This window comes from Cyprinus carpio, chromosome A5, assembly GCF_018340385.1.
Source record: "Cyprinus carpio isolate SPL01 chromosome A5, ASM1834038v1, whole genome shotgun sequence".
Taxonomy (NCBI): Eukaryota; Metazoa; Chordata; class Actinopteri; order Cypriniformes; family Cyprinidae; genus Cyprinus; species Cyprinus carpio.
Genome location: NC_056576.1, coordinates 18384725 through 18409430, shown reverse-complemented (window position 1 = coordinate 18409430; position 24706 = coordinate 18384725). Strand labels below are relative to the sequence as shown.

Genomic DNA, 24706 nt, shown 5'->3' with positions numbered 1-24706 from the left:
TAACTCTGAAAACAAAGCAAAAGCACTGGCAAATACAGCACCTTTTTTTTCTTTCTCAGAAGCATCCACTCCAACAGCCTCATAATTTATTAACAAAACTTAACTTAAACACTCACCTGTACGCAGCGTGAGCCGGACCACGGAAAGCCGAAACGGCCATACTCATTTCACCTATCGCGTTTGAAAATTCGTAGGCGTTACAAACACGCAACTGAGACTAAGTTATTAGAACCGCTTTATAGATTAATACAGGAACGTTTTTATAGTAGACCTAATATTTAAGGATTTTCTTCAAATAAATTACAGCTAGCACACATACCATTGTAAAATGTAGTAAAAAGTGTATATTAGCCCAGAATAGGCTACTTCATTAAACGATAAGGCCCCATGCGCATCCATAGAGATATAGAGATCCTAAACATACACTGATCTGAGCTTACTTATTCAGCTCAGTTCACACTCATTGAGTTACCGACAAACAACAAAATTGAAGATAAAGACTTTTGGAAAAACTGTAAGAGTTTGATTAAAAGCGGTCTTTGGTATGTAACGCGCGTTTGAGCGCGCGCAGAGAGTGTAGGCGAGTGACTTTGGCTGAAGGGACACGCATCAGGCGCTCGCGCATTCGTGGATCAGACCTCACAGAGGATGCAGCGGAGCACTGATTTCTTGGATTTCTGTTTAGCATCTCGAGTTTGCGCAAATCAATTACCAGCAGCCATTTCTAGTGAATGAACTCGCTGTCTGTCGTTCTGTAACGGAGGATCTATGTTTCTCGTGTGCTTTGTCATTTACTTAAGAGCATGCCACATTTTCTCCGATATACCTAATGGACAAAAATAATTAAAATGTTAGAAATCTCGGTGATTGGAATGCTTCAACATATTCTGATTTGTACAACTAGAGACCGTTCGACTACCTGTAGGATTGCATCAAGCGCGTGAGGGAGGCGGTGATGCCCAGGAGGCAATGCGCATTAGTATAATGTGACACAATTCGGGGTTTTTTTACACTCGAACGAAGGTTTTTGTGCGCATCGTGCTCATTTGTACACGGTGAATAAGCTAATGGAACCACCGTAATCTCAAGGAGAGCCGACGGCACGTTGTTTTTGAACAGGCGTTGGGATGCTCTGCGTTTTTCCTTCAAACCCAGTTGAAGATGTACAGAACGAGGGGAGATTTCCAGCAATATACCGCACCTGTACCATAAAGGCTCCGTCTGAATGGCAATACTTGAATGTTTGAATTCGTGAGATCATATGGCAATAGTTTTTGCACCTGATGTAAAGCAATCCGCAATCGATCGAATGAATGATCATTCCATGCATGATTGTGCAGAGTGTGCAGAGTGACTAATCGCACATGGACCACAATAAGACAGGATGGAGAAGAATCAGACACGCGTTTTGATTATTGGTTTTGAGCTACCAGAAAGCGCTCTGTAGTAAAGTTGCAGTGGCCGAACTACAGGTGCTATATGAAGAACAGGTCACAAGCGTTAATTTGCCCTCGCAGAAATGCCAGTGCGTGCTGTGACTTCCAGGTTCATGTACAGGGGACTTTGCTCAATTCCAGATATCCTCTCCTACAGGACTCCCGTCAGCCTCCCCGAGGATGAAGTGGAGGGTAAGTGATATTTCATTGTGAGTTGAAGAGAGACGTTATCAGTGGCAATAGTGCTGCCAGTACTTTATGAATGTAGATTTCAGCACCATGGAGAGCGCCCTGCGGCAGCCTCTACTGTCCACTATGAAGAAACTGCTTGGTTTTTTTCCTATACACTACTGACTATTAACAATGGTCGACAAATAATTTGACTAAATAAATAAATAAATGTTTTATGTGTTGGTTTTAATATGAATGTATGAACAATCGCCTTCGGATTAAATCTATAATGGAGTTCAAGTTTACAATATGAACGGTGAAGGCGAGCGTTCATATCTAAATTAGTACTACATTCAAAAATTAAAAATAATACTAAATCAAAGACACATTTAAATTAACATTCATTGTTAATAACTTTAATAGAAGCTTGCACCATATACAACAGTCTTGAATTATTTTTGTGTGTGTGTAACTACATAGATTAAATGGTATAATTTAGTTTATTGACTGATTGACTGATGTTATGCATACTGTTTCTGTGTACAGTCTTTCCAATATGTATGTACATTCATGTGATACACAGACCCATCAGACACAAATTCATATCTCTTAATTATATAGTGAATCTCTTAATTACATAATAACGTATTCAATTTCTATATAAAAAATACTCATGTATATAAAAAAAAAATTTAGATACCATATGTAATAGAGGCATGTCAGAATAAAAAAATTTAGATACCATATGTAATCTCATGTCTATGCATTAGCTACAATTAGGTTATTGTGTCCACAGGCCGTATGACATGGTTAATGCTATGTTAGCTCAGAGTTCCCCTTTAGTGAAGTGAAGTGAAGCCACGTATATATGTGTATATGTATATATATATATATATATATATATATATATATATATATATATATATATGTGTGTGTGTGTGTGTGTGTGTGTGTGTGTATCACATAATTTCTAATTCTCATAATATGGCTTGGCAAATTTAAATTTCCTTGTGACACTTATTGATGACTTTAAATGACAGTTATTAATAATGTTTTATTTGATTGTCTCCTGATATTTAAAGGGCAATCAATCATGGCATACTGATCAAGCATACTGATATAGATAATGTTGTTATGTTTAACATTAAAAATGTTTGCAGTGTTGTTTGTTGTAACATGTCAATGTATCTGGCCCATCTGTAGAGATCCGTGAAGCCTTTAAGGTGTTTGATCGTGATGGGAATGGATTCATCTCAAAACAGGAGCTAGGAGTGGCCATGCGGTCTCTTGGTTACATGCCAAATGAAGTGGAGCTGGAGGTGATCATTCAGAGACTGGACATGGATGGTATATCAGCCCTCGCAAAAACTACCAAAACATTCACATTTCTGAACACACATGCTTTGTGTATTTTAGCACATAACATATGCTGTTAAATTGTGTGATATTCTCTAGATCACTATTAATTTGTCTCGTTTTGATTGCATCTAAGCCCTGCTATGGGAACATTTATCAGAGAGGTATGGTGGAATTGCAAATTCAATATAAAACAACTGCAACAGCAAAACAATTCAATATTGTAACGGTTATTGTGAATCATTGAACAAAGGACTGATGTTCCTGATAACAATTCAGAAGATAAGAGTCTGGCTGTTCTGCTCGATCAGCGTAAGATCACAATCTCCCATGAGGAAAAGGTTACAGTGAAGCTGGCCTGTGTTTTGGTATCTTTTATTTCGCAGGTGACGGTCAGGTTGACTTTGAAGAGTTTGTAACACTTCTCGGACCAAAACTGTCTTCAGCGGGTATGCCTGACAGATTCCATGGAGCCGAGTTTGATTCCATATTCTGGAAGGTGAGGTGGTTTTCTTTGAAATAATCGCAATTATTTCCCCCCATAGTCTCAATGATTAGTTCTTCTTGGCTTCAGCTTTACTTTGTCCCATTGTTCTGGGACTCCCTGTGATTACTGGTGGAAAAGAAGATTATTCATTATTCACACTCTGCAATTAACTTGCTGACATTTCTTTGGTAGTAATAGCATTGAATTAAATTTAATGTTGAAAGTGCCATTTCAGTCCATTAGAAGGCAATATTCTCTTAAATGTGCTATTTAGTATAACTCATCTGTGCATTAGCTGCTTATCATTTATAGCAGTTATATCATCATTTACAGGGATATTATGCATTTTGAATATTGTTCCTTTAATGAAAAGGTCAATATTACCCTCCATTCTCCTTGTTTCATTAGTGTGACATGCAAAAGTTGACTGTGGATGAGCTGAAGAGACTCCTGTATGACACCTTCTGTGACCATCTGACTATGAAAGACATCGAGAACATCATCATGACTGAGGAGAGTCATTTAAACAGCCCCCAGTGCCAAGTAGATATTGACAGTAAGTGTTCATACACTAACAGCAAAGCAAAAAATGATAACAAAATTGTGACAAACATGATACATTGACCTTGGCTGTTTGTCTCTAGGATATTTGCTCCCTGTGTGTGCCCACGCATCCGTTTCATTATGAAGTGCCTGGGCTTTATCGTGTCAATCAAAATTGTCTGTCAACTCCATTAAAAACCCAAGACATAGAGGCCATTGCTGCAGTGTAGAAAATGGTCTATTTTTAGCTGAAACATATTCTGTTGATAGTCCCGGGGAAATAAAGGAGCTCATGAATCTGTTTGAAGCAGGACAGTGGGGAATGTATCTGCAATACTGATGAGCATTTGAATAGCTCATACTCTTTGGTAGAAAATAGCTTTTTACTGAATACCAGCCACTGGCAAGTTTTTTTTTCCCCCTTTCGAAAGAAGCTTATACACATTTTGTGTCTAATTGAACCAAAAAAACAAAAATAAATAACATTTAAAAAACACACTTGAGGAGAAAGTTAAGAAATGTAATGTTTTTCTTTCAAAAAGAAAAAAAAAAGTATGCAATATCTCACAAGCATGAGTGCTGTTGAAAATCAGCTAGAAAATTACAGTACAAATGTGAGTTACTTTTATACAAAAGGTTTATATTGAGTAAATTACATTTTAGACACAATATTGGCAGTTCTGCTGTGCAACACCAATGATAATACAGTATTTCCAAATGGATCCCCAACAGGACTGTGACACCTCCGAGCAAAACACAGTAGTGGTGTTTGGTTTCTAACTTAAGCGTTTTTTTTTTTAATGAATTATAATTGAGTACATTATTTAAATTCTCACCGATAAAGTCATTTGTTTTGTTCCTGAATGAATCAAAGTTTAAGAACAAATAGAATGAATGAACGATTCAATGACTCACTCATAAGACAGGTGCTTCTTTAATTACTGATTGAATCAGAGCTTTTGTGCAAATCGGTTGACATGCACTTGTCGCCACCTACTGGTGAAACTAGGTAACCTGTAGAAAGAGTCACTGAAAAGTCTCTGATATTAAAAAACAGACTGAAACGCATAAATAAAGACAAATGAAGTGATACAAACAGTGAAAAAAATACTAGAGTTGCTGGACTCTTTTAAAGCTACCTGACCAATCAGATTTGAGAACTGATGTTGTATGAATATGTCTATTTAAAAAATATAGTATCTACAATAACCTTTCTCTTCCATTTTCTTAAATTTGTCTTCAAAGCAAGTCCCATGCAACAAGTCAAGCACACCTGTGTGCGCAAGAGCTTGATTTGTGCCTTCGCCATTGCATTCATCATCAGCGTCATGCTCATCGCAGCCAATCAGATGCTTCGAAGAGGAATGAAATAAACAGTTTTGTTTCTAAGACAATGAATGACTGACAAAAGGAAACAAGATAAAAATGCAAAAAAACCCACTCATTTTACTAGTTTCTATTGATCACAGTTTTACAGAAACACCAAAGGCTGCACTTTCGTTCTACTATAAACTCAAGGTAAAGACAGACTGTTGTAAGACAGACAAAATAATAATTTAGCCCAAAACAACATAGTTTAAAAGTGTCATTATACTATATTAACGATCATTCTCGTATAAAATATTACAGTTTTTCTTAGGCTTATGTTACAAAGTAGACATCGGTTATAATGTATTGTGTTGTACAGTTGTAATCCACTTTATATCAAAATCATGTCAGGGTCATTATATAACATGACACAATGACACTGACAAAACGATTTCCCCATTTTGTAACAACGTTGTGTGACTGGGTCATGTATGTTACACAGTTTTAGATCTAGTAGATCCGACATTTATTTCACCAACATGGTCTCAAACATCACCGGTTTGACCTTTGGGGATATTCGTGGATACAGAATGAAAAGAGGTAATAAACAAATTTGTCAACAAGTCTAAGTCATCATGAGTAGTTAGGCTTAGAGCAATTCAAAAAGAAAATGAATGTACCAGTAATAAACTGTGATGGAAAGTAAAGTATAAATCTGGTGACAATCCAAAGTGTTACTGAATCTAACCTGTGCAATTGTCTTTTGTTAACTTGCAAAAACATTATTTCTTCCAGTCTTGACTCTCAGGATTGTTTGTTGTCAGGTCTTTTATTAAAATGTCTGCTGGTTGTGTGAGGAAAAAGTATTGTGAAAAATGACTGGCTATTCGTATAGTGTTCCACGTGAGGCTAAATGTTTTTGTCGATATCCTGCAATATAATTGTTATGAGTGTTACTACATATGATTACATATTTGCATGAAGTGTTTCCTAGCATTTCAATAACATCAGTGTTGTCAGTGAAAATCAGTCTGTATCAATATTATCATTTTCTTTAACAACTTGTGGATTTCATTGTTCTGGGGTATTGTGATCTGTATAATTCTTAATTTTTAAGGCATGACATTAACTGTCTCTCATTGTGTCCACATTATCCTGGTCAACTGGAAAATTACAGGTTAAGTTTAAGATTTTCATTGCTTTTAAAGCAACTGTATGTCTTTTTTTACCTTGAAAAATGGGTTTCAAAATCATTTGACCAAATGGTCTGTTTCTTTTAAACTCTTCCCTGAAACTGCAGAAGGCTCCAAAGTTGCAAACATAAAATTACATACAGTTGCTTCAAGTTTATGTATTCATAGCATGACTCAAAGGGCATGAACCAGTGCATGTTATTCAAAAGTATTATTCCGAAGCTAATGGTAACAAGCAATATTTGGCTTATGCATACTTTGAAATAAATGTATGCATTCAGCAGCGATCTGTAATTTATGCATTTGTCAGTAATCTCAGTGCCTAAACAGTAAATTGGATGTTGTTGTTCTGTGTCTTAGGTTTGAAGTCCAAAGTCTATATTTTTGTGCACTTTCCCAGTATTTAATTCACATGTGTTTGTGCTATATCAGAGATGACACGTAACTGATACAAACAGGTGTTCATTAACATTTCTCTGACTTAATTTGGATAAACAATAATGTATGTTAAGTCTGTTATGACTAAGTAATTAAATATGACTGTAATGATAGTGTTGCATTGGTTTTATGAGGCTGTAGAGTGAAACATATCAATTTACCACTTAAGACTTTTTTTTCATAGTATTATTAATATTATACATCACGGAAGGTATGTGTTATTTGTAGTCAGCAAAATCCAGCATTCTGACTTCTGATCATGAAGGTAAATGCTGACGTGATGAAAACCTGTTTCTTTGCAGTTGCATGTATTTGTAATTTTCTGACATGTTGTATTGTGTAACGTCAAGGTCAGCCTCTGTTGTTAAAATATGCAATCTATGCTTATTTGATGACAATTTACTGTGAATTAAAGTTACGATTTATATCTACATCTATATATACAAATTGAGATACTATAATGATTTCAGGACATCAGAAACATATCATGCTCTCAATTTCCAAAGCTCAAACATGATCTGCTGTGCAAATTGTTTTTACACACTAATTGGGAGTATTATTATTTAACATGGCAATATGTTTTTTCATACAGAGTAATAAATGGGTAAAACTCCTAGGATTATATGAAAAATAGTTTTATTTTTGTATTTTTTCCAATATTTCTTTATATGAATTCATCTTATTGCACATGGAAATATTACAGCACATTTACTTAAATTACATCTATTGCATTCCACTACATAATGGCTGATGCACGATGACAGTTACAAATTAGCTCACTTATTTATATTAATGTAGTGATGTAACAGTAATATATGCAACTGATGTATGTAACTTTATATTGCATCAATGTAGCCCTAGAAAATGACCTTGAATCTATTATGTGCCAACATGCTGGTGTTACAATTAATTGTACCATGTGAACAAATGAATTAAAACAGTGGTACTTCTTTGGTCTTTCTCATTGTAATTTTGTTTGTTTGTTTTTTTACACACATTACTACAGTAAGCAGCACTTCAAAAAAAAAAAAAAAAAAAAAGGATGCTGGTTTGGCTGAATTTATTTGGTCATATTTCCACACAAGTATGCATATAAAATAAATGCTTTGGTGGAATGGGTCTTTTAACAATTTTTGTTTTTAATTATTCCATGAGCGGATTACTGATGCTGGTATTAAGTTACTAAACACAACTAGACCAGGAAAAAGTATCTAGCAGTGACACAGAGGCTTTTAGACAACTAATTTGCTTTATCTTTCTCTAACGCATAGCCAATAAGAGCTTTCATCACCAGGCCAGTAAATGTAATGCATCCCAGTCAAGTGTAACATTCATCAGTGCAGACAAGAGGATTTCACAAAGGCCATGCAAGCTAGCAGTACAAAACATTCCTGCAACAAGCAATCAGGACTCAATTGAAAACACTCATCTGAATTTCAATCTAAAACGCTGACACAGAAGGCAGACAAAAACAATAACTCTCTCCATAGTCTCTCCAACGTTCAGCTTGGCAACACTGTTAACTTCTTGATAGACACCAAATAAACACAATCAATTGTGTTAACTCCTACCTTTTAAGGAAAAATAACACTGTGTTCTTTTCTGGACGGACAAATTACAACTCCACATTATGAAATTCACTGCAGTGGATTTATTAAAAACATTCCTATGAACTGTCCACAAAGTAAACTTGTTTATTCATGCAAAACATGATTTCTGTTCAAGCCATACAAGTTCATTGCATTTTTTTTTACCATGCACCTCAACTTGTATTGCTTTACAATTTGATACACATGCATATTGTTCTCCCTTTTAGAAATAGTTTAATTCAAAGAGGAAAGTTATCTGAACATTTACTCACCCTCAAGCCATTCAAGATGTAGATGAGTTTGTTTCTTCGTCGGGTCAGATTTGGAGAAATTTTGCATTACTTGCTTACGAATGGATTGCACTTATACAATACAGAGGATCTAGTGGTAAGCAAGTGATGGAATAGATTTGGAAAAATTACATTACAAGGAACAAATTATCAACAATTTTTTTTATTTTTGTGTGAAACATTCCTTTAAAGATTTACATAAAAAGACTTAGTAATGATAATAGTTAGCAGCATGGTCTTTAAAAAAAAAAAAAAACTTTTATAAATTACATTTCAACCCCATTCATTGTGTACGGTCACTCTCCATCCACCAGTTGGTGGGGGATGAAGAGATGGAGGAAGATCTGGAATAGACAACAAATACGGAGGTATCTCAATGGTTTCAGCACATTCTTCCTCTTCAACGTTTAAAACTCTGAAAATAAAAGGAGTAACAGGTCACTGCTGAGCTCAAGAGCAGGTGTGTGTTTTCTCTACCACTGGAACCTGTATGCGGGGAATTATGCAAATGACACAGCTGTAGGCTGCAGGCATCTCATTTTAATGTGTGTCAGGGTGACCTCTAAAACGAGATTTTGAATTCTCTGAAACACACTTGCACCTAAGCAGCTGGAATTGTTCATCCATTAAGTTAAGCAACATATTCAATCATAACATAAATATGAGGTGTTTTAGACAAAAAAAAAAAAAATTGTATCTGCAATTGGTATAATACTAAACCCCAAACAATGGGTAACATAAGCACCAACATTCAAGGTAGAATTTGAATTGTGAGTTCCATGCAAGTAAGAAAAGTGATCAATTGTCAACATCAAAGTCAAAATAATTAGTAACTAATCCCATTTTAGTGAATGAAACACCTGTTAGAAACATTTGAGCCTTTTCAAATCATTATTCTGTGCAGTATCCTGCATTAAGTACCTTCCTGATGTCAAAGCATCCAGTTTCTTCTCTCTTCTGGAGAGCCATTCATCAATGCTGCGCTCATTAGATGATCCGTCTCGGTCAGGGTCTCCAAATGTACGCCAACAGCCCTCAGCCTCAGCATTAAGCTTGCCCTCTCAGTAAACTACAACTTATAGAGCTGAAACAACTAATCGATTTAATCGATTAAAAATCGATTATTAAAATAGTTGTCAACTAATTTAGTAATCGATTCGTTGCAAAATAATTTTTTATTTGCCGTAAGCGGCTCATTTCGTGCATATTTTAAATCTGCGGTGACCAAAGTGTTGGCAGTAATGAGCCACTGGAGGTTTTACTCAGCCAGTACAGCAGGAGAAGTAGCGAATAGCCAATAGCTGGCCTCGTTTTATGTCACGTGCTTCCCGCACAGCGTCTCTGCAGCATTCAGCGTGATGAGTGAGGCAGGCGGCAGTGGAGTAAGCTCGAGAAAGAAAAAGAAAAAAGCGGAAGGATAAAACTAATCGGACGAAGTCATCCAAAATGTGGGAGCACTTTACTTTGAGTCTTTAAAAAAGAAGAGTAACCTGTAAACTGCGGCTGTTTTCTGCGGCAGGAAACATATCCTCTAAAAAGAGATCAAGCCTAACTGTTAAACCCTGAACATTTGGACATGTTGACCTTTTTGCACTGCAATGCAAAGTTTTTCTCAAATAATGAGTGAATAGTGTTCTGCCTCATTTCCCACACGTAGTCGAATTCCTGTCAGTTCAGGCATAAGCGATTTTGTTAACATTTTAGCGCTTTATTACATTTTTGAATTTTGCACTGTTATAAGGACCACTACAGTATTTAAATCCGATGAAAATCACAGTGTGCAGACTTTTATTTTGGCAGATTCTGCAGTACAATGTTGTTTGCAAATGTTTAGTCGTAAAAGAGCTGATAACATTGCTTTTTAACAATTAACATTTAAAAGCTTTGTCGTTTACCAGTTCATAATTCAGTCTTGCAGCCTAATTATGACTGACTGAGAGAGGTTAATGTTACAATGTATTTGAAATGCACTTTTTTTCTAAGTATTCACTGCCCTTTTTCACACAGCATGTTTTTGTGTGTGTGTCCAATTTTTTTTTCTGGACAACCTTCTGATGGATTTTACTTTAAATTTTATTTTAAAATTTGAGTTCCATTCAGGTTTCATGCCATTGGCACTTTATTCGAAGGATTGTTTACAGTTTCACAGCATAAGCTATAAAGCTGTTTCCCAGGTATAAGCTGTGTGTTTACAGGAAAAAAATAATAAAATGCAATTTACTGCAATTTTATTCTGTTTTTTTCTTATTCTTCGTGAAAATATGTTATGGAAGATTCCTTAATAAGCTTTGTTCGGGATGTTAAACTACTTTAGGAGCCCTAAGGATTGCCATGGTGAAAACATTATTTGAAATCTCCTTGTGAAATTTGCTAGAGTATGTATGGGTCAGTGTTTTGATTGCAGAAGAGTTCGACAAAGGATAACTAACACATAATAAAACACAACTCCAGGTATGTTTTTGATGAGGATATGACAATGCAAAATGGTTAAAATCTCTAAAAAGTCTATGTTGAATGATAAAGACCCTTTGTTAATAATATACTTGGGGAAAAATATGGGCAAAACTAAAATATAAGTACATAAACCGATTCATCGATTAATCGTAAAAATAATCGACCGATTAATCGATTATCAAAATAATAGTTAAGTTGAAACAAAACTCTGAACATTTCTAAATGTACGCCAACAGCCCTCAGCCTCAGCATTAAGCTTGCCCTCTCAGTAAACTACGACTTAAAGCTCAAGGACACATCTAAAAGACATTATAAGATGAAGGTGACAGAAAGCTGCTGCTCACCATCGATCTTTTGCTCCAACCCAAATACGCATTGTCCTGAAAGACAGCATGAGAAAAAAAAACTTCATATTAAAATTCAAATTAAAATTAAAATTCATATTAAAAAATCCTTTGTCCGCTCCTCAAATTCATATTAAAAAATATATTATTCTTAAGAAGCAACACAGCTTTGCGGCTTCCTCTGAGAAATGTCTCACCTGTCTGGAGAAACTTTCTGCAGGGCTCCTTTGTCCGCTCCTCATTTAAAACTGTGGCAGCGTCTGAAAATAAACATTAAAAACGTGATTTTTTTTTCCTCTCAAATGACTTGTTTAATAGACTCCTACTGCTTTGTGAAGTTTAATTTTACTACCACTAAATCTGAAAAACTCAAACCAGGCTTTTTTCGCCCGGTGATGCTGGACGCCGTTTAGGTGTTTCTTTCTGTTATGAAGATTGTCTTGAAAACTGCGGTCACAGTAGTCGCAGAAATACCTCTTCCCCATTGCTCTCTACACAGCAAACACTACAAACCAGACTTAACTTTAAAACGCTAATTAAGTTTTTAAAAAAAATGAATTTTAGAACCCGTCTTCGATTAAAGACAGTGATCACTTCTGTGAGAAGTTCAATATGGCGGAGACAACATACGGCTGCGCAGACTCAGAATTAAGTGACGTACAGCTCCCTCTAGCGGTCAAACGCGACTTTACAACACGTTTACGTTCTTCTTCTTCTTGAAATGTTATTGGCGCTTGACAAACAACAAAATGTTATATTTCCGCCACCAACTGGTAAGGAGTGTGGATCAAAATCTTTCAGTCAAGCACAGTGGCCATGTCATTTAATGTTAATACTGCCTCTCCATAGCAAGGTGTTTAAATTGAAATACTATATTTAAAAGGACAATTAGAATAGAATAGAATAGAATAGAATAGAATAGGTAAGTGCTAGTATTAATTAATTCAAAATATTATATTTAAAAGGACAATTGCTCTGTCTGTGGCATAAAAATAATGATCATAATTAGAAACACAAGTTACAGTTGTGACAAATATAATAAAACAAATATGTTCACTAAGTAAAAATAAACTTAAGTCCAAAAATATTCTTGACTGTGGAATAGGAAGGTGAAATGAAGCTCTCTGCGTTACTTAAAGGGGCAAACTGACAGAACTCACTTTCATGGCATGGAAAAAAAGATGCAAAAAAAAAGTAAATACTGAATTTGGCTGTGGAAAAAAATGATACCAAGTGTATATATAATGTTGTTTTGAGCCCCCGTATCATACATTTGAGCTATATTCGTATGTAGAGAGTGGGGGAACTATGATGTTCCTTCGAGATTTTCCGACGGGGTTTTATAATGGGGTTTTTAAATTTATAAAGGTAAAATAAAGCCTGCGGTAAACATACCTTGACAATACTTTGACGGTTTGTTCTACAATGTAAATTACACACATCCATACCCAAAATACAAATTATGAAGCAGTTTTGTTCATTTTTGAAAACCTATGCAGTTTACATTGTAGAACAAAAAGTGAAAGTATAGTCAAGTTATGTTTACAGAACTTCGTGTGGACTGTCTCTTTAACTGTGAAGTCCTGTCATACGCTCCCACTCAGCAGGTGGCAGCAGGGCTGTAGCTTTGCTATCATACCTTGCATATTAAATATGCGGCTCTGCATCAGTGCACTGAAAAAGCTCATGTGCTGGTGTGTGGCGACATAACACACTGAACGCAACCCACTCTGACTAATCGGCTCGTCCATCTTTGGATCTGTTTCAATGTGGTGTCCCTGAGGCCGACTCTAACCAAAGACTGAACTCTCCCCTCGGAGCACAGAAACTGCTCGTGCTGGTGAGGGACACTGGCCCCGATGGCCAAGAACACGCTGTCTTCGCGCTTCAGAAAGGTGGACATTGATGAATTCGACGAGAATCAATTCGTGGACGACCACGATGAGGCTGCCGACCAGCAAGGACCCGATGCGGTGGAAATCGACAATCTCATCAGGCAATATCCTTAAATGTGAGCGCAGCGTTATTAGGGGTTGAGACGTGAACGTGAGCCCGTGTGACATGAGCGCGCGCCTCTGTAATGTAGTAGGACACGATGACGTGATGATTGTGCGGCTTTGTTTACAAGATTTTAACAGCGCATAGTTTTGTATTCCTTTGCTATAGTTTATAAGATGCTATAAAACGTATCACGGTTTCCACAAAGATATTGAGCAGCATTATAGTAAGTAATGTTTCTTGAGTAACGTTACCAAATCAGCATATTTGAATGAGTATAGTTCATGATTATAGTTTACTTTCCCTAGAGCAAAATTAACCATTTCTAGCGGGTTTAAATTAGCCTATTAAATCCCAAATGTTGCACAGACTAAAAAAAAAACTACTTAAAGTGTGCTTTATTCTTGGTCACAACGGTAAATGCTGAAATTACTTAATAAGACCCAAGAGAACGTTGCAATCAATAATTTAACTTTTTAGACTAGGCAGCTATGAGGGGGATAATTTAATGTAAGAGTACTTTGAAATCAAAAATTTCATCAGTTGAATCAATAAGTTACTTATTCAATATATAACCGGTTCCTTCTGGTCACAATATTACATGTTTATGATTCCTTTGATCATGATTTTTATGAGACTGAGCGATCATAATTTGAATTCTGACATTTTAAATGCTTTTATGGAGCTTTAACACAGAAATGTTCTTTTAGAGAGGTAAACTGGAATTAAACAGTTTGGTTCATGTGGCTGTTTACAACAGCCGTGTCAAAGATTAACTCAAGACAGTCTGTGCATTAATTTACAGTTGACAACTCTGAAGAAAATATATGAGAAATAGTTTTTAGACTCTTTATATATATATATAAAATTATAAGGGGAGGTGGGGGGCATTTCAGATACATCATTTTGTCAGAGTTTTCCAATTAGGTTAGACTGCGTTTATTGTAATAGGCATTTGAAGCGAACAGTCGTCTACATTGTCTCACTATAATAAACCTGTTAAGGGGGTTGTGAATTCACACGCTATTGTCACGTTGCCATTCTCGTTTCCTTGTACTGTATAGGCTGAGCTACAATGGTGTGATTGTCTCTGTGATCTTTCTATTTGTTTACGATCTCCATGGTGCTAGTTATGCTCACAGGTGAAATATGCCTGAACACACACTCCTCTAGTTTTTGGATGAAGAGTTGTTAACAATGACGTAATCATTCCACTGTCATTACTCTTTCTGCGTTGTGTAAAGGGTTGGGTTTTGGCCCTGGCAGGATGTGAAATGAAAATTTTTGACTTCCATATCTGAGGCCAGTCACCTCAGGACATTCTACCCCCCATTGTGCCCAGAGACCTCTGATTTGCATCGGGCTTCCTCTTCCTCTCTGCTCTACCATGGCACCTGGTTTAGTAAGTTCCTGCTGATGGTATCTGGAGTTGATTTGTTGGAGCAGCTGAAGCCTGCGATACCACATCATTTTCGCATAGTTCACTCTCACATGCTACAAATAGGAGATTCAGTGTTCCAGTGTTTCTCACTAAGTTTCAAACTGGTAATAAGCACTAATTAACATTTTCTTTATCCTTTATCTTTTAATATGAGACCTTCAGGCTAAATGTGCAGCTTTTGAGTGTGAAGGTCTGTCCAGCTGTGATAGGCATCAGCATTTGACTTGTTTGGCAGCACTTATGTTCAGTGGGGCAGAATGCAAAAAGCTTGATCTTGCTGAACTTCAGTGTGTTGTTATACAACACTGAGCTGCACTTTGAAAAACAAGAGGTCCCACGGGAGCCTTACTTGGTCCCTGTAGAGTTTGTTGATGTTTTGAAAGAATCCTTTGCAGTAAATGCTTTTACCACATTAATGAGATGGGGAGAAAATCACTTTTTAATAATATTTCTAAATTTATATGTACAATTATTTATTTATGTATATATTTATTATAATGGGGTGTAACAATACACAAACATGACGTTTGGGTACGTACCTCAGTTTTGATGTCACGGTTCAGTACAATTTATTTATTTTTTATTAAACATTGGTTACTGAACAAATTGATCTTTCTTTAAATAAATTCATTTATAATAAAATTTTTCTTAAGTACAAAAATCTACCTCGGCGTATGCTCTAAACTATAGTGAGCACTTTTACATTAGGTCTACTATAAGGTTACAGTTAACAACAGAGCCCAACATTAAATTTAAATACTATTTATTTTTAAATATAACAAGCAACACACAACTTAAAAAAAGTATGCAAACATGTAAATTGCACATAATGCAGTTTTTAAACTAACTTCTAAATTATAAAAATTCAATTTGTTGTTGAAATATATTAATTTACACCGCATCATTTACACTCATAATTGTTCCATAACAGATTTGTTTAAACATTAAATAATTACGACATCACTAACAGGTAAAGTAAAATGTAATGATTATAAAGTCTAATATTTCGCCAAGTGCTCTTCTCTAGGGACTTAATTTCTCTGAACTAACAAGCTGTGGACACTGATGACTTCCTGAAGTAAATGAAATGCTACGTGATATTTTGTTTACAAGCTGTTTTACTTACTTCTTTCCCTCGGTTGAAATGTTGATTGAGTGATTACATGAGGCGTGAGATGTTCATTCATGTTTATTTCGTGTTAAATCTAGTAGTTAAGAGGAAGAGATGATTGTGCTGCCACTTGAACTGAGGCATTCATAAAATGATCTGTCGCCACATCAGAGAGTGTCAGAATGGCATTTATTGTTTGAATTTCCTGAAAAAAAAAAGACAATTTGAAAGATGAGACTTTGTCTCTTATCAAAAGTAACAATATATATAACTGGAAGTTTCCAATGAAGTTCTGCTTGTGCAGTGGTTAAAACAATGCTGTATTTGTTCGGTATCTGAACCGAAATACCCGTACCGAAAATTTTCAGTACAAATATGTGTACCGTGTTTCAGATCATCAAACAAATTTAAATACTAGTCAAAGATAACACAAGTAAACACAACATGCAGTTTTTAAATGAAAGTTTTTATTATAAAGGGAAAACAAAATCCAAAACTACATGGCCCTGGGTGAAGAAGTGTTTGCCCCCCTGTTAAAACTGTGGTTTATCACACCTGAGTTCAATTTCTCTAGCCACACCCAGGCCTGATGACTGCCACACCTGTTCACAATCAAGAAATCTCTTAAACAGGACCTGCCTGATAAAGTGAAGTAGAACAAAAGATTCTCAAAAGCTAGACATCATGCCGAGATCCAAAGAAATTCAGAAACAAATGAGAAAGAAAGTAATTGAGATCTATCAGTCTGGAAAAGGTTATAAAGCCATTTCTAAAGCTTTGGGACAACACTGAACCACAATGAGAGACATTATTCACAAATGGCAAAAACATGGAACAGTGGAGAACCTTCCCAGGAGTGGGACAGGCCTACCAAAATTACCATAAGAGCACAGCGGCGACTCAACCAAGAGGTCACAAAAGACCCAACAACAACATCCAAAGAACTGCAGGCCTCAGTTAAGGTCAGTGTTCATGACTCCACCATAAGAAAGAGACTGGGCAAAAATGGTCTGCATGGCAGAGTTCCAGGACGAAAACCACTGCTGAGAAAAAAGAACATAAAGACTCATCTCAGTTTTGCCAGAAAACATCTTGATGATCCCCAAGACTTTTGGGAAAATACTCTGTGGACTGACGAGACAAAAGTTGAACTTTTTGGAAGGTGTGTGTCCCATTACATCTGGTGTAAAAGTAACACCGCATTTCAGAAAAAGAACATCATACCTACATAAAAGATGGTGATGGTAGTGTGATGGTCTGGGGCTGTTTTGCTGCTTCAGGACCTGGAAGACTTGCTGTGATAAATGGAACCATGAATTCTGCTGTTTACCAAAAAATCCTGAAGGAGAATGTCCAGCCATCTGTTTGTGACCTCAAGCTGCAGCGAACTTGGGTTCTGCAGCAGGACAATGATCCAAAACACACCAGCAAGCCCACCTCTGAATGGCTGAGGAAAAACAAAATGAAGACTTTGGAGTGGCCTAGTCAAAGTCCTGACCTGAATCCTATTGAGATGCTGTGACATGACCTTAAAAAGGCGGTTCATACTCGAAAACCCTCCAGTGTGGCTGAATTACAACAATTCTGCATAGATGAGTGGACCAAAATTCCTCCACAGCGCTGTAACAGACTCATTGCAAGTTATAGCAAATGCTTAATTGCAGTTGTTGCTTCTAAGGGTGGACCAACCAGTTATTAGGTTTAGTGGGCAAACACTTTTTCACACCACTGTATATATTAAATTATGTCAATTATTTCACTAAAGTTTGGGGTCTGTTTTTAAAATTTACTTGATTTATTGATCAAAATACAGTAAAAAAAGAAAGTAATATTCTAAAATATTACAATAAAAGTTTTCTATTTTAATATGTAATTTATTTCTGTGATGCAAAGCTGATTTTCCAACACTGTCACATGATCCTTCAGAAATCATTTTCAGTATGCTGATTTGGTGCTTAAGAAACATTTCTTAATATAATCAGTGTTAAAAACAGTTGCTTAGTAGTTGTGCTGCTTAATATTTCTGTGGAAACTGATATATTTTTGTCAGGAATTTTTGATAAATAGAAAGTTCAAAAGAGCAGCATTTATTTGGAATAGGAACCTTTTGTATCATTATAAATGTCTTTACTATCACTTTTGATAAACTTTAATGCATCCTCGCTGAATAAAGGTAATGATTTCTTTAAAAAAAAAAACTGTATTTGCTCTGTATAAATAAGGCAATTGAGTTCTTTTTATGTCTTATTTTAAATAATATATTTTTACTTTGTTTCTGAAAAGCTGAGAGTGAAATGTTACTTTCATACTGCAACTCAAATCCAGAAGTCCCTTATTACAGTGCCTTGAAAAAGAAAAATTCATTGTTGGATATGTTATCCCAAACTTAAGTGGAACGTCCTCAGCACAGCATGAGAAAAGGACATCTGGGGACAAGAAGTTAGAAATTTTCTGGAACACTAGGACGCTGTAGACAAGTGACTTGAGACTCAGTTTTCTCTGTTTTGCTTCTATGTTGAGGTCTTCTATTTTTAATATTGAGTTCACAGCATTTAAAATGTGAATTTTTAGATTAAAAGTTGATATTAATGTCTCTTCTAATCCAGAGGCTGAAATGAATCTAGTTGGGACAGCCACATCTCTCTGTCATTCAAAGCGTGTGACAGTTATTGGAGAATGCAGTGGAAGACAGCTGCAGCGTACCAAACAATCAATCATCCACGTTCCTAAGAGTTTAGTCCCATCTGAAAGATTTATTTGTTCTGAGAATTTCCTTCTTGGGCTTGAGTGTGTGTATATGTTCGAGACAACTTCATCCGAAAAACTGTATTCCTCCAAGTGTCAGTTTATACAAAGTTTAAAGCTTCCATTTCAGTTTACTGTAGGTATGATAAAAGCTAGAGCTTTTGATGTCTTCCTTAACCAGCTCTAATGCACAGGGGACATGATGGCAGCCCTTCATATTGCTCTTAGGAACCCTCCAGTCAACAGCAAGAACCCAGCAATAAAGGTACAGGCTGCTTTAACAAGAACTTTTCAGAATGAAGCATATGGGGCGCAAACTGCTCAAGTGCATCTTTCCTGTCTTTCATTCTCTCAGGAAAGAGCTCAGGCTGTGGTATTAAAGGTTCTGACATCATTTAAGAGCAGCGATATAGAGCCTGCTGTTAAATCTCTCGACAAGAATGGCGTCGATCTCCTCATGAAGTACATCTACAAAGGCTTTGAGAGGCCCACAGAAAATAGCAGTGCCATATTGCTGCAGTGGCATGAAAAGGTAAACCCAGGCTATCAAGTGTGAGGTGTAAAGGTGCATTATTTTGTTTTACAAAACCCACTGGATAATTCTCCTCTTTTTTGAGGGCTTTAAAGAAGATAAACGATTTTAATGTCAAATGTGAACCATGTTTTTCTTTCTGTCCTTTATAACAGGCATTTGCCGTTGGAGGACTAGGCTCTATTGTTCGAGTCCTGACAGCCAGGAAGACTGTATGACTGTCTGACCGGACCTGAAACAGTGACGCTAAGAGACGCCGAGGACACAAGGCAGGTTTGCCTGTTACTTAAAGGAAAGATGAAAAGACCATCGTTTTGAAGAAGAAAAACTATGAACTGTAAACGGTAGAGAAACACAGAAGCACTTGTTTCAAACGGAAAAAAATTGTGAAGTAACATTCTTATGTCAGTATATCATAAATTATTCTATGATATACTGCCATCAAAAAGATTTCAATCCGACATGGTTTTGAGTGGGAAAAATTGTACTGTGGAAGACAAAACTATTCAGCTGTGTGTGACATGGTGAATACAGCATACTGCATATTTAAGATCAAGCAAGCTAGTACATATGAGGTTGTTATTGGATATGAGGTGTTTTCTGTGCTAAAAAAATAGATTTAATCAATGTATTATTTTCTTATTTTATTTCACATCTTTGGTCCCATACTCTTTTATGTTTTTGTGCAGAGATTTAATAATGGAACCAGTGATGTACACCAAAGTGGTAGAGTGGGGATCATTGTAAAGTGCCTGCTACAGTAAAATAAATGGATCTCCTTTATGTTGTCATCTGTGTTTGATTCATTTTTAATGCAGTATTTATGTAGAGTAGGAACCTGTTATTATATGCCTCACCGACGCTATACTGTACCACAGACATGTCTACCCTGTTTGACAGCTCTATCAGGACGGTGACCTACAGAAGCAGGAAGGGGAGGGTAATTAAGATAATACATATCAGGAAATGAAGATAAGGGGATCTTTATAGTAGTCTGAAGGATGTGCTACAGATAACTTCTATCATGCCAAGACCAGTTCCTCTGGGATATCATTGAAGGAACAGGGCGCTGTAATCTCACTGCTGGGCGGCACAAGAACCAGGAGCCGGATTCATCTATAAATATCAAATGTTCTTCACAGTGTATAATATGGATTGAATCTACTCTTTGTTGGATGCACTGATACTAAAAAAATCTGGCTGATAATTATTTGTATGTTATGGCTGATACTAAAAACTAAAATCAATCATTTAAAACATTGCAACACTAAAATGGATACTGGATTTAAAAGTTCGGAAATTTGATAAAGACTGCATTTAACAGCGTCTTTACGTTACAGCAAGTGTTAGATGATGACGACAGATAATTTAATATAAAAAGACAATGAACAGAGCAAATGTCCAATATTAAACAACACTAACAAATGGAAATATATTTTAAATATCTAAAAATATTATGCACCCCCAATCTTAATCACTTCTGTATCAGTTATAGTGCTATTAGTAAATATAACGGGAACACCACAAACAAAAAAAAACAAAAACAAACATAAAAATTTTAATAAACATAAATATCAAAAACAAAAACAAAAAACTTTCATGTATCACATATCATTTCATTATTTTATTCTTTCATTTTTTTTCTGTATTCTTTTTTTCTGCATTTAACAACAAACATCAAAGATAATTTGGCAACAGATAAGACAAAACAGTTTAGTAATTAAAAACACATGACAATTGGATAATGCATGTATGTTCAACTAGCAACTCTAGAACCCCTTAACTTATAAAGAAAGAGTATTCTGACCATTACATCACTTTTGAAAATGTTCCCTCCCACAACAGTAGGAACTGGTAGAAATCACCCGTACTACACCTTAGATCTGGCCCCATGTTTACAACAGAAAACAAATGCAGCTGATTTTCTTTGTGTTCCTTCCAAACATTTTCCAAAAAGCATTTACAGGATGCATTCAAATGGAGCAGGGGGCATCAACGTTTAACATATTAACAAATTAACATGCATCTACCACCAAAATTTGGGCAATCGGTAGGAAAACACTTGTTAAAATTATTTTAAAAAGGGTATTGCATTTCCCCCAAAATTTTAGGTTGGTAAGCTTCTGTTGTGGTACATTACATGTATAAATGCTTAAAGTCTGTATTCACCCCTGTGCTTTCCACTAAATAATGCAGTGTGAATACAGGACAGTCTGAGCAAGAACTTACAGGTTCCTGAAAAGTTATACTTAAATACACATACTAATACAAATGAAACAAGGCAAAAACATTTGACACTCCACCAGTCAAGGTCAGACAACTAGACAGAGAGGAAACAGTGACATCCACCATCTGTTTCCCTCTTCATCTCCATCCAGCCCTTCTCCTTTCGGCAAACTAAAACGACGCAATAAAAAAAAGCTAGGCCATGAAACAATTTGTGCCTGCAAGAGCACAGACAACTCGGTTGTCTGCTTAATTTGGGCAGTGGATATTCCAAGCGAAGGTTTGGCAGTGATTTGTTCGTAAGCAAACCTATCTCTTTTTATACAAGAGGATTATTCAATAAAATACGCGAGTGGAAGCAGCTATGCTTGGGTCAAAACGTGCAAAACTATCAACTACAGACTCAACAGAAATGACAGAGTACGAGCATCGTTTGGGACATTGTGCTCTCCACATGCAAGAATCTTTTGGTCCCCTTCGAATGGCCACGATCAAGCCCGCAGTTCGAGGGGAAAAGTCGGTAAAAATCGGTTACCATGTATGCCATTTTCTAACACAGATCACAGATGGAGAAAATGATGAGCTATTTGCAAAGCGTGACATAACGGAAAGATCAGACATGCCTCTTGCCAACAGCGCAATAAATAACATCAGAATCAAACTTAAATAGTAAAGTAAAGTGCAAGGCTATTATTGTAACTGTAATCATCGTAATTAAAAACATGACGTAATGAAACGAACGAAACATTGAACACATCGCAGTGCACTTGTCCTTGAGACAGATGGGGTTGTGAAAGAGGGACGCTCTTATGCCATGATCCTTGGAATGTCAAGCTGACTGCACTCGTGTGAAGCTGCGGGAGGGTGCGCAGTTGAGACAGTGGCATGGTCCATTCACAGATTATACAACACTGTCACATGCAGAGGGTCATCTTTTCACAGATCTGCCACCACGAACAACTCAGACAGACACACTTCTCTGCATCACATTGACTTCTTCATAGAACTATACATATATTTATATATAGATATATATACACAAATTTGTACTTATATACAGGAGTACACCTGTACGTCTCTGTGACACTATAAAAGAGAGCTCTGTTGGCTATTGGTGTCCACAGCACGCATGGAATAAGACATTAGGTTATTACATCAGCTATGCAAGTATGGGCTTACCACACTACCAAGGCATGCTAAAATTTGAAGAAGAGTGTCAACGCTCTATAGCGTTAATTAATTAACGACCGGTTAGCTGATGACCAAAATAACCCGATAGAGGCACAGCACGGTGAACCTCCTTCAAAAGACCAAGCTAAAGTCTGCAAAATTCATGTCAAAATAGAAAAACAAACACGTTTTAATGAGCAAAAACAAAAAAAAATCCAAGGCGAAGCAAATAAATGCAAACATGCAGCACGCTCCCTATGGAAAAGGTTGTGTAAACGTTGCAGAGGCAAAGTGTTGAGAAGGAAAACAAACGTCCTTCTCCGAAATGTGTTTTGCCAAAGCCGTAGGCTCATCTTTTTTGGAAGAATCTCCCTGGAATTACACCAATTCACATAAAAAATTTTTTTTTCCAGGGCTCCTTTCTTCTCAATCGTCATCTTGTGCTCTCTTATCACCTTCAGAAATGGCGATAGCTGCCTTCAAAAGGTCTGAACGCCTGTGTGCCTGCACTCGTACACCCATACGATACATGCATGTAGTCAATTTTCCTGTATGTTGGGAGCAACGCTTTCGCATCTGCGTGTGTGTAGCTCCTTAAAATCTAAAAATACATGTGAACTTGACAAATTGTAAATATCTGCCCACAAAGATGAGATATTTTCTCTTGAATAGTTATTAAACTATCTAGATCTAATGAGATTAGGTTAAACAACTAGCTTATTCAGAAGAAACTACCTACAACTTGTGTATGCGTGTGTATGGGCATGAGCGTGTGTGTGTGCGCGTGTCTGCAGGTTGGCATTGTGCCACCATGTGGTCAATAGTTATCCAGCATGCCATCAGAGAAGAGGTTTTGCACGTCCAACATGGCTGCCAGCTCCAGCACGTGTTTCTGTAGAAGGCTATGATTCTGGAAAACCCCTTTCTTCATCTAACAATAACACACAAAAACACCCTCATCCAGCTGCAACATGAAAACATCAACACAATCTATACAACACGCTTTGTGACAATATCTTGTCAGTCAATGGTCCTCAAACCGTGGAGTGTGTGGTGCCACCAGGAGGTATACAACACGGCTGGAATTTTTTTGTTTTTGTTTTATTAAATGACAGTTTTTCAATGTTCTATATCTATTTCTAAGTTAAATACAGTTTAGAAATAAATACAGCTTTGTATGTCTAATACACCACTGGATGTTTGAAATAATTATTTTAGGATCGTGGAATACAGACAATGTTATTTTTATATTATTTGTATACTATTACAGTATTTATTAATATCTTAAAGTAGAATTAATTGGTAAATATTCAGTTTTAATGTTTTTATTAATTTTATGTGCTTCTGTAATTTTTTTATTTAGCTTTTTTTTTTATTTTAATTTTAGTAATTTTAGCACTTAAAACTTTTATCTCGTTTAGCTGCCAAGGCAACATTTCTAATTTATGTTTAATTTGTTTTAATTTTCTAATGTAATATTCATTTTTCATTTCAATTAATGAAAGCATTGTAGAAATAGCTGTAGTTTTAGTTAACACTACCAACACTGGGTACAAATGGCTGTTCACAAAACTAAAGTCACCAAAAAATTAAAAAACATAAAAGATATGCATATTTAAAAAAAAAAAAAAAAAAAAAAAAAAAAAAAAAAGATATTTTATTGGATCTCAAAAGAAGTCAATTTTGAGCTTTCATGAAACAATGGATCCAGAGCTCAATTCTGAAAATAGTAGCCTATAGATAAATGGAACCAGTCTGTTTTAAAAAGTTTCAAGATTAGCTGGATCACCTCATATATGAATATATTTTTAATATTTATTTATTATTGAATATTTATTCATTTAGAATCATGTGACAAATATGGCTATTATCAA

The 24706-nt window shown here is 36.1% G+C and overlaps 3 protein-coding genes across 4 annotated transcripts; 2 read left to right on the top strand and 1 right to left on the bottom strand.

Annotated features, from left to right (window-relative positions):
* The first annotated feature begins 590 nt into the window (after positions 1–590).
* On the top strand, positions 591–6900 carry LOC109096977 (calcium-binding protein 7-like). The gene is made up of 5 exons (XM_019110670.2): positions 591–1628; positions 2811–2954; positions 3350–3462; positions 3859–4006; positions 5239–6900. The coding sequence occupies exons 1-5, from the start codon at positions 1520–1522 to the stop codon at positions 5364–5366; spliced, it is 642 nt and encodes a 213-aa protein (XP_018966215.1). The 5' UTR covers positions 591–1519; the 3' UTR covers positions 5367–6900.
* Positions 6901–7977: 1077 nt separating this feature from the next.
* On the bottom strand, positions 7978–12391 carry LOC109096978 (zinc finger, matrin-type 5). Its single transcript, XM_042757392.1, has 4 exons — positions 11962–12391; positions 11807–11869; positions 9733–9871; positions 7978–9226 (listed from the first exon to the last, which is right to left on the bottom strand). Exons 1-4 carry the CDS (start codon positions 12092–12094, stop codon positions 9085–9087), a joined length of 477 nt encoding a protein of 158 aa, XP_042613326.1. The 5' UTR covers positions 12095–12391; the 3' UTR covers positions 7978–9084.
* Positions 12392–13233: 842 nt separating this feature from the next.
* On the top strand, positions 13234–20219 carry LOC109086009 (actin-related protein 2/3 complex subunit 5-like protein). 2 transcript variants are annotated; one of them, XM_042756283.1, is made up of 4 exons: positions 13242–13608; positions 19097–19169; positions 19260–19436; positions 19592–20219. In XM_042756283.1, the coding sequence occupies exons 1-4, from the start codon at positions 13469–13471 to the stop codon at positions 19652–19654; spliced, it is 453 nt and encodes a 150-aa protein (XP_042612217.1). In that variant the 5' UTR covers positions 13242–13468; the 3' UTR covers positions 19655–20219. The 2 variants fall into 2 exon arrangements, with proteins under 2 accessions (XP_042612216.1, XP_042612217.1); XM_042756282.1 differs by having other exon boundaries at positions 13234–13608; positions 19097–19436.
* The last annotated feature ends 4487 nt before the right edge of the window (positions 20220–24706 follow it).

Coding starts and splice junctions, on each gene's coding strand:
- LOC109096978 (XM_042757392.1), bottom strand. CDS start 12,094: ATGGGGAAGAGGTATTTCTGCGACTACTGTGACCGCAGTTTTCAAGAC. Junction 9,872..11,806: donor CAGAAAGTTTCTCCAGACAG/GTGAGACATTTC, acceptor TAGTTTACTGAG/AGGGCAAGCTTAATGCTGAG. Junction 9,227..9,732: donor GATGCTTTGACATCAGGAAG/GTACTTAATGCA, acceptor TTTTATTTTCAG/AGTTTTAAACGTTGAAGAGG.
- LOC109096977 (XM_019110670.2), top strand. CDS start 1,520: ATGCCAGTGCGTGCTGTGACTTCCAGGTTCATGTACAGGGGACTTTGC. Junction 1,629..2,810: donor CCCCGAGGATGAAGTGGAGG/GTAAGTGATATT, acceptor GCCCATCTGTAG/AGATCCGTGAAGCCTTTAAG. Junction 2,955..3,349: donor TCAGAGACTGGACATGGATG/GTATATCAGCCC, acceptor TTTATTTCGCAG/GTGACGGTCAGGTTGACTTT.
- LOC109086009 (XM_042756282.1), top strand. CDS start 13,469: ATGGCCAAGAACACGCTGTCTTCGCGCTTCAGAAAGGTGGACATTGAT. Junction 13,609..19,096: donor ATCGACAATCTCATCAGGCA/ATATCCTTAAAT, acceptor GCTCTAATGCAC/AGGGGACATGATGGCAGCCC. Junction 19,437..19,591: donor TGCTGCAGTGGCATGAAAAG/GTAAACCCAGGC, acceptor CCTTTATAACAG/GCATTTGCCGTTGGAGGACT.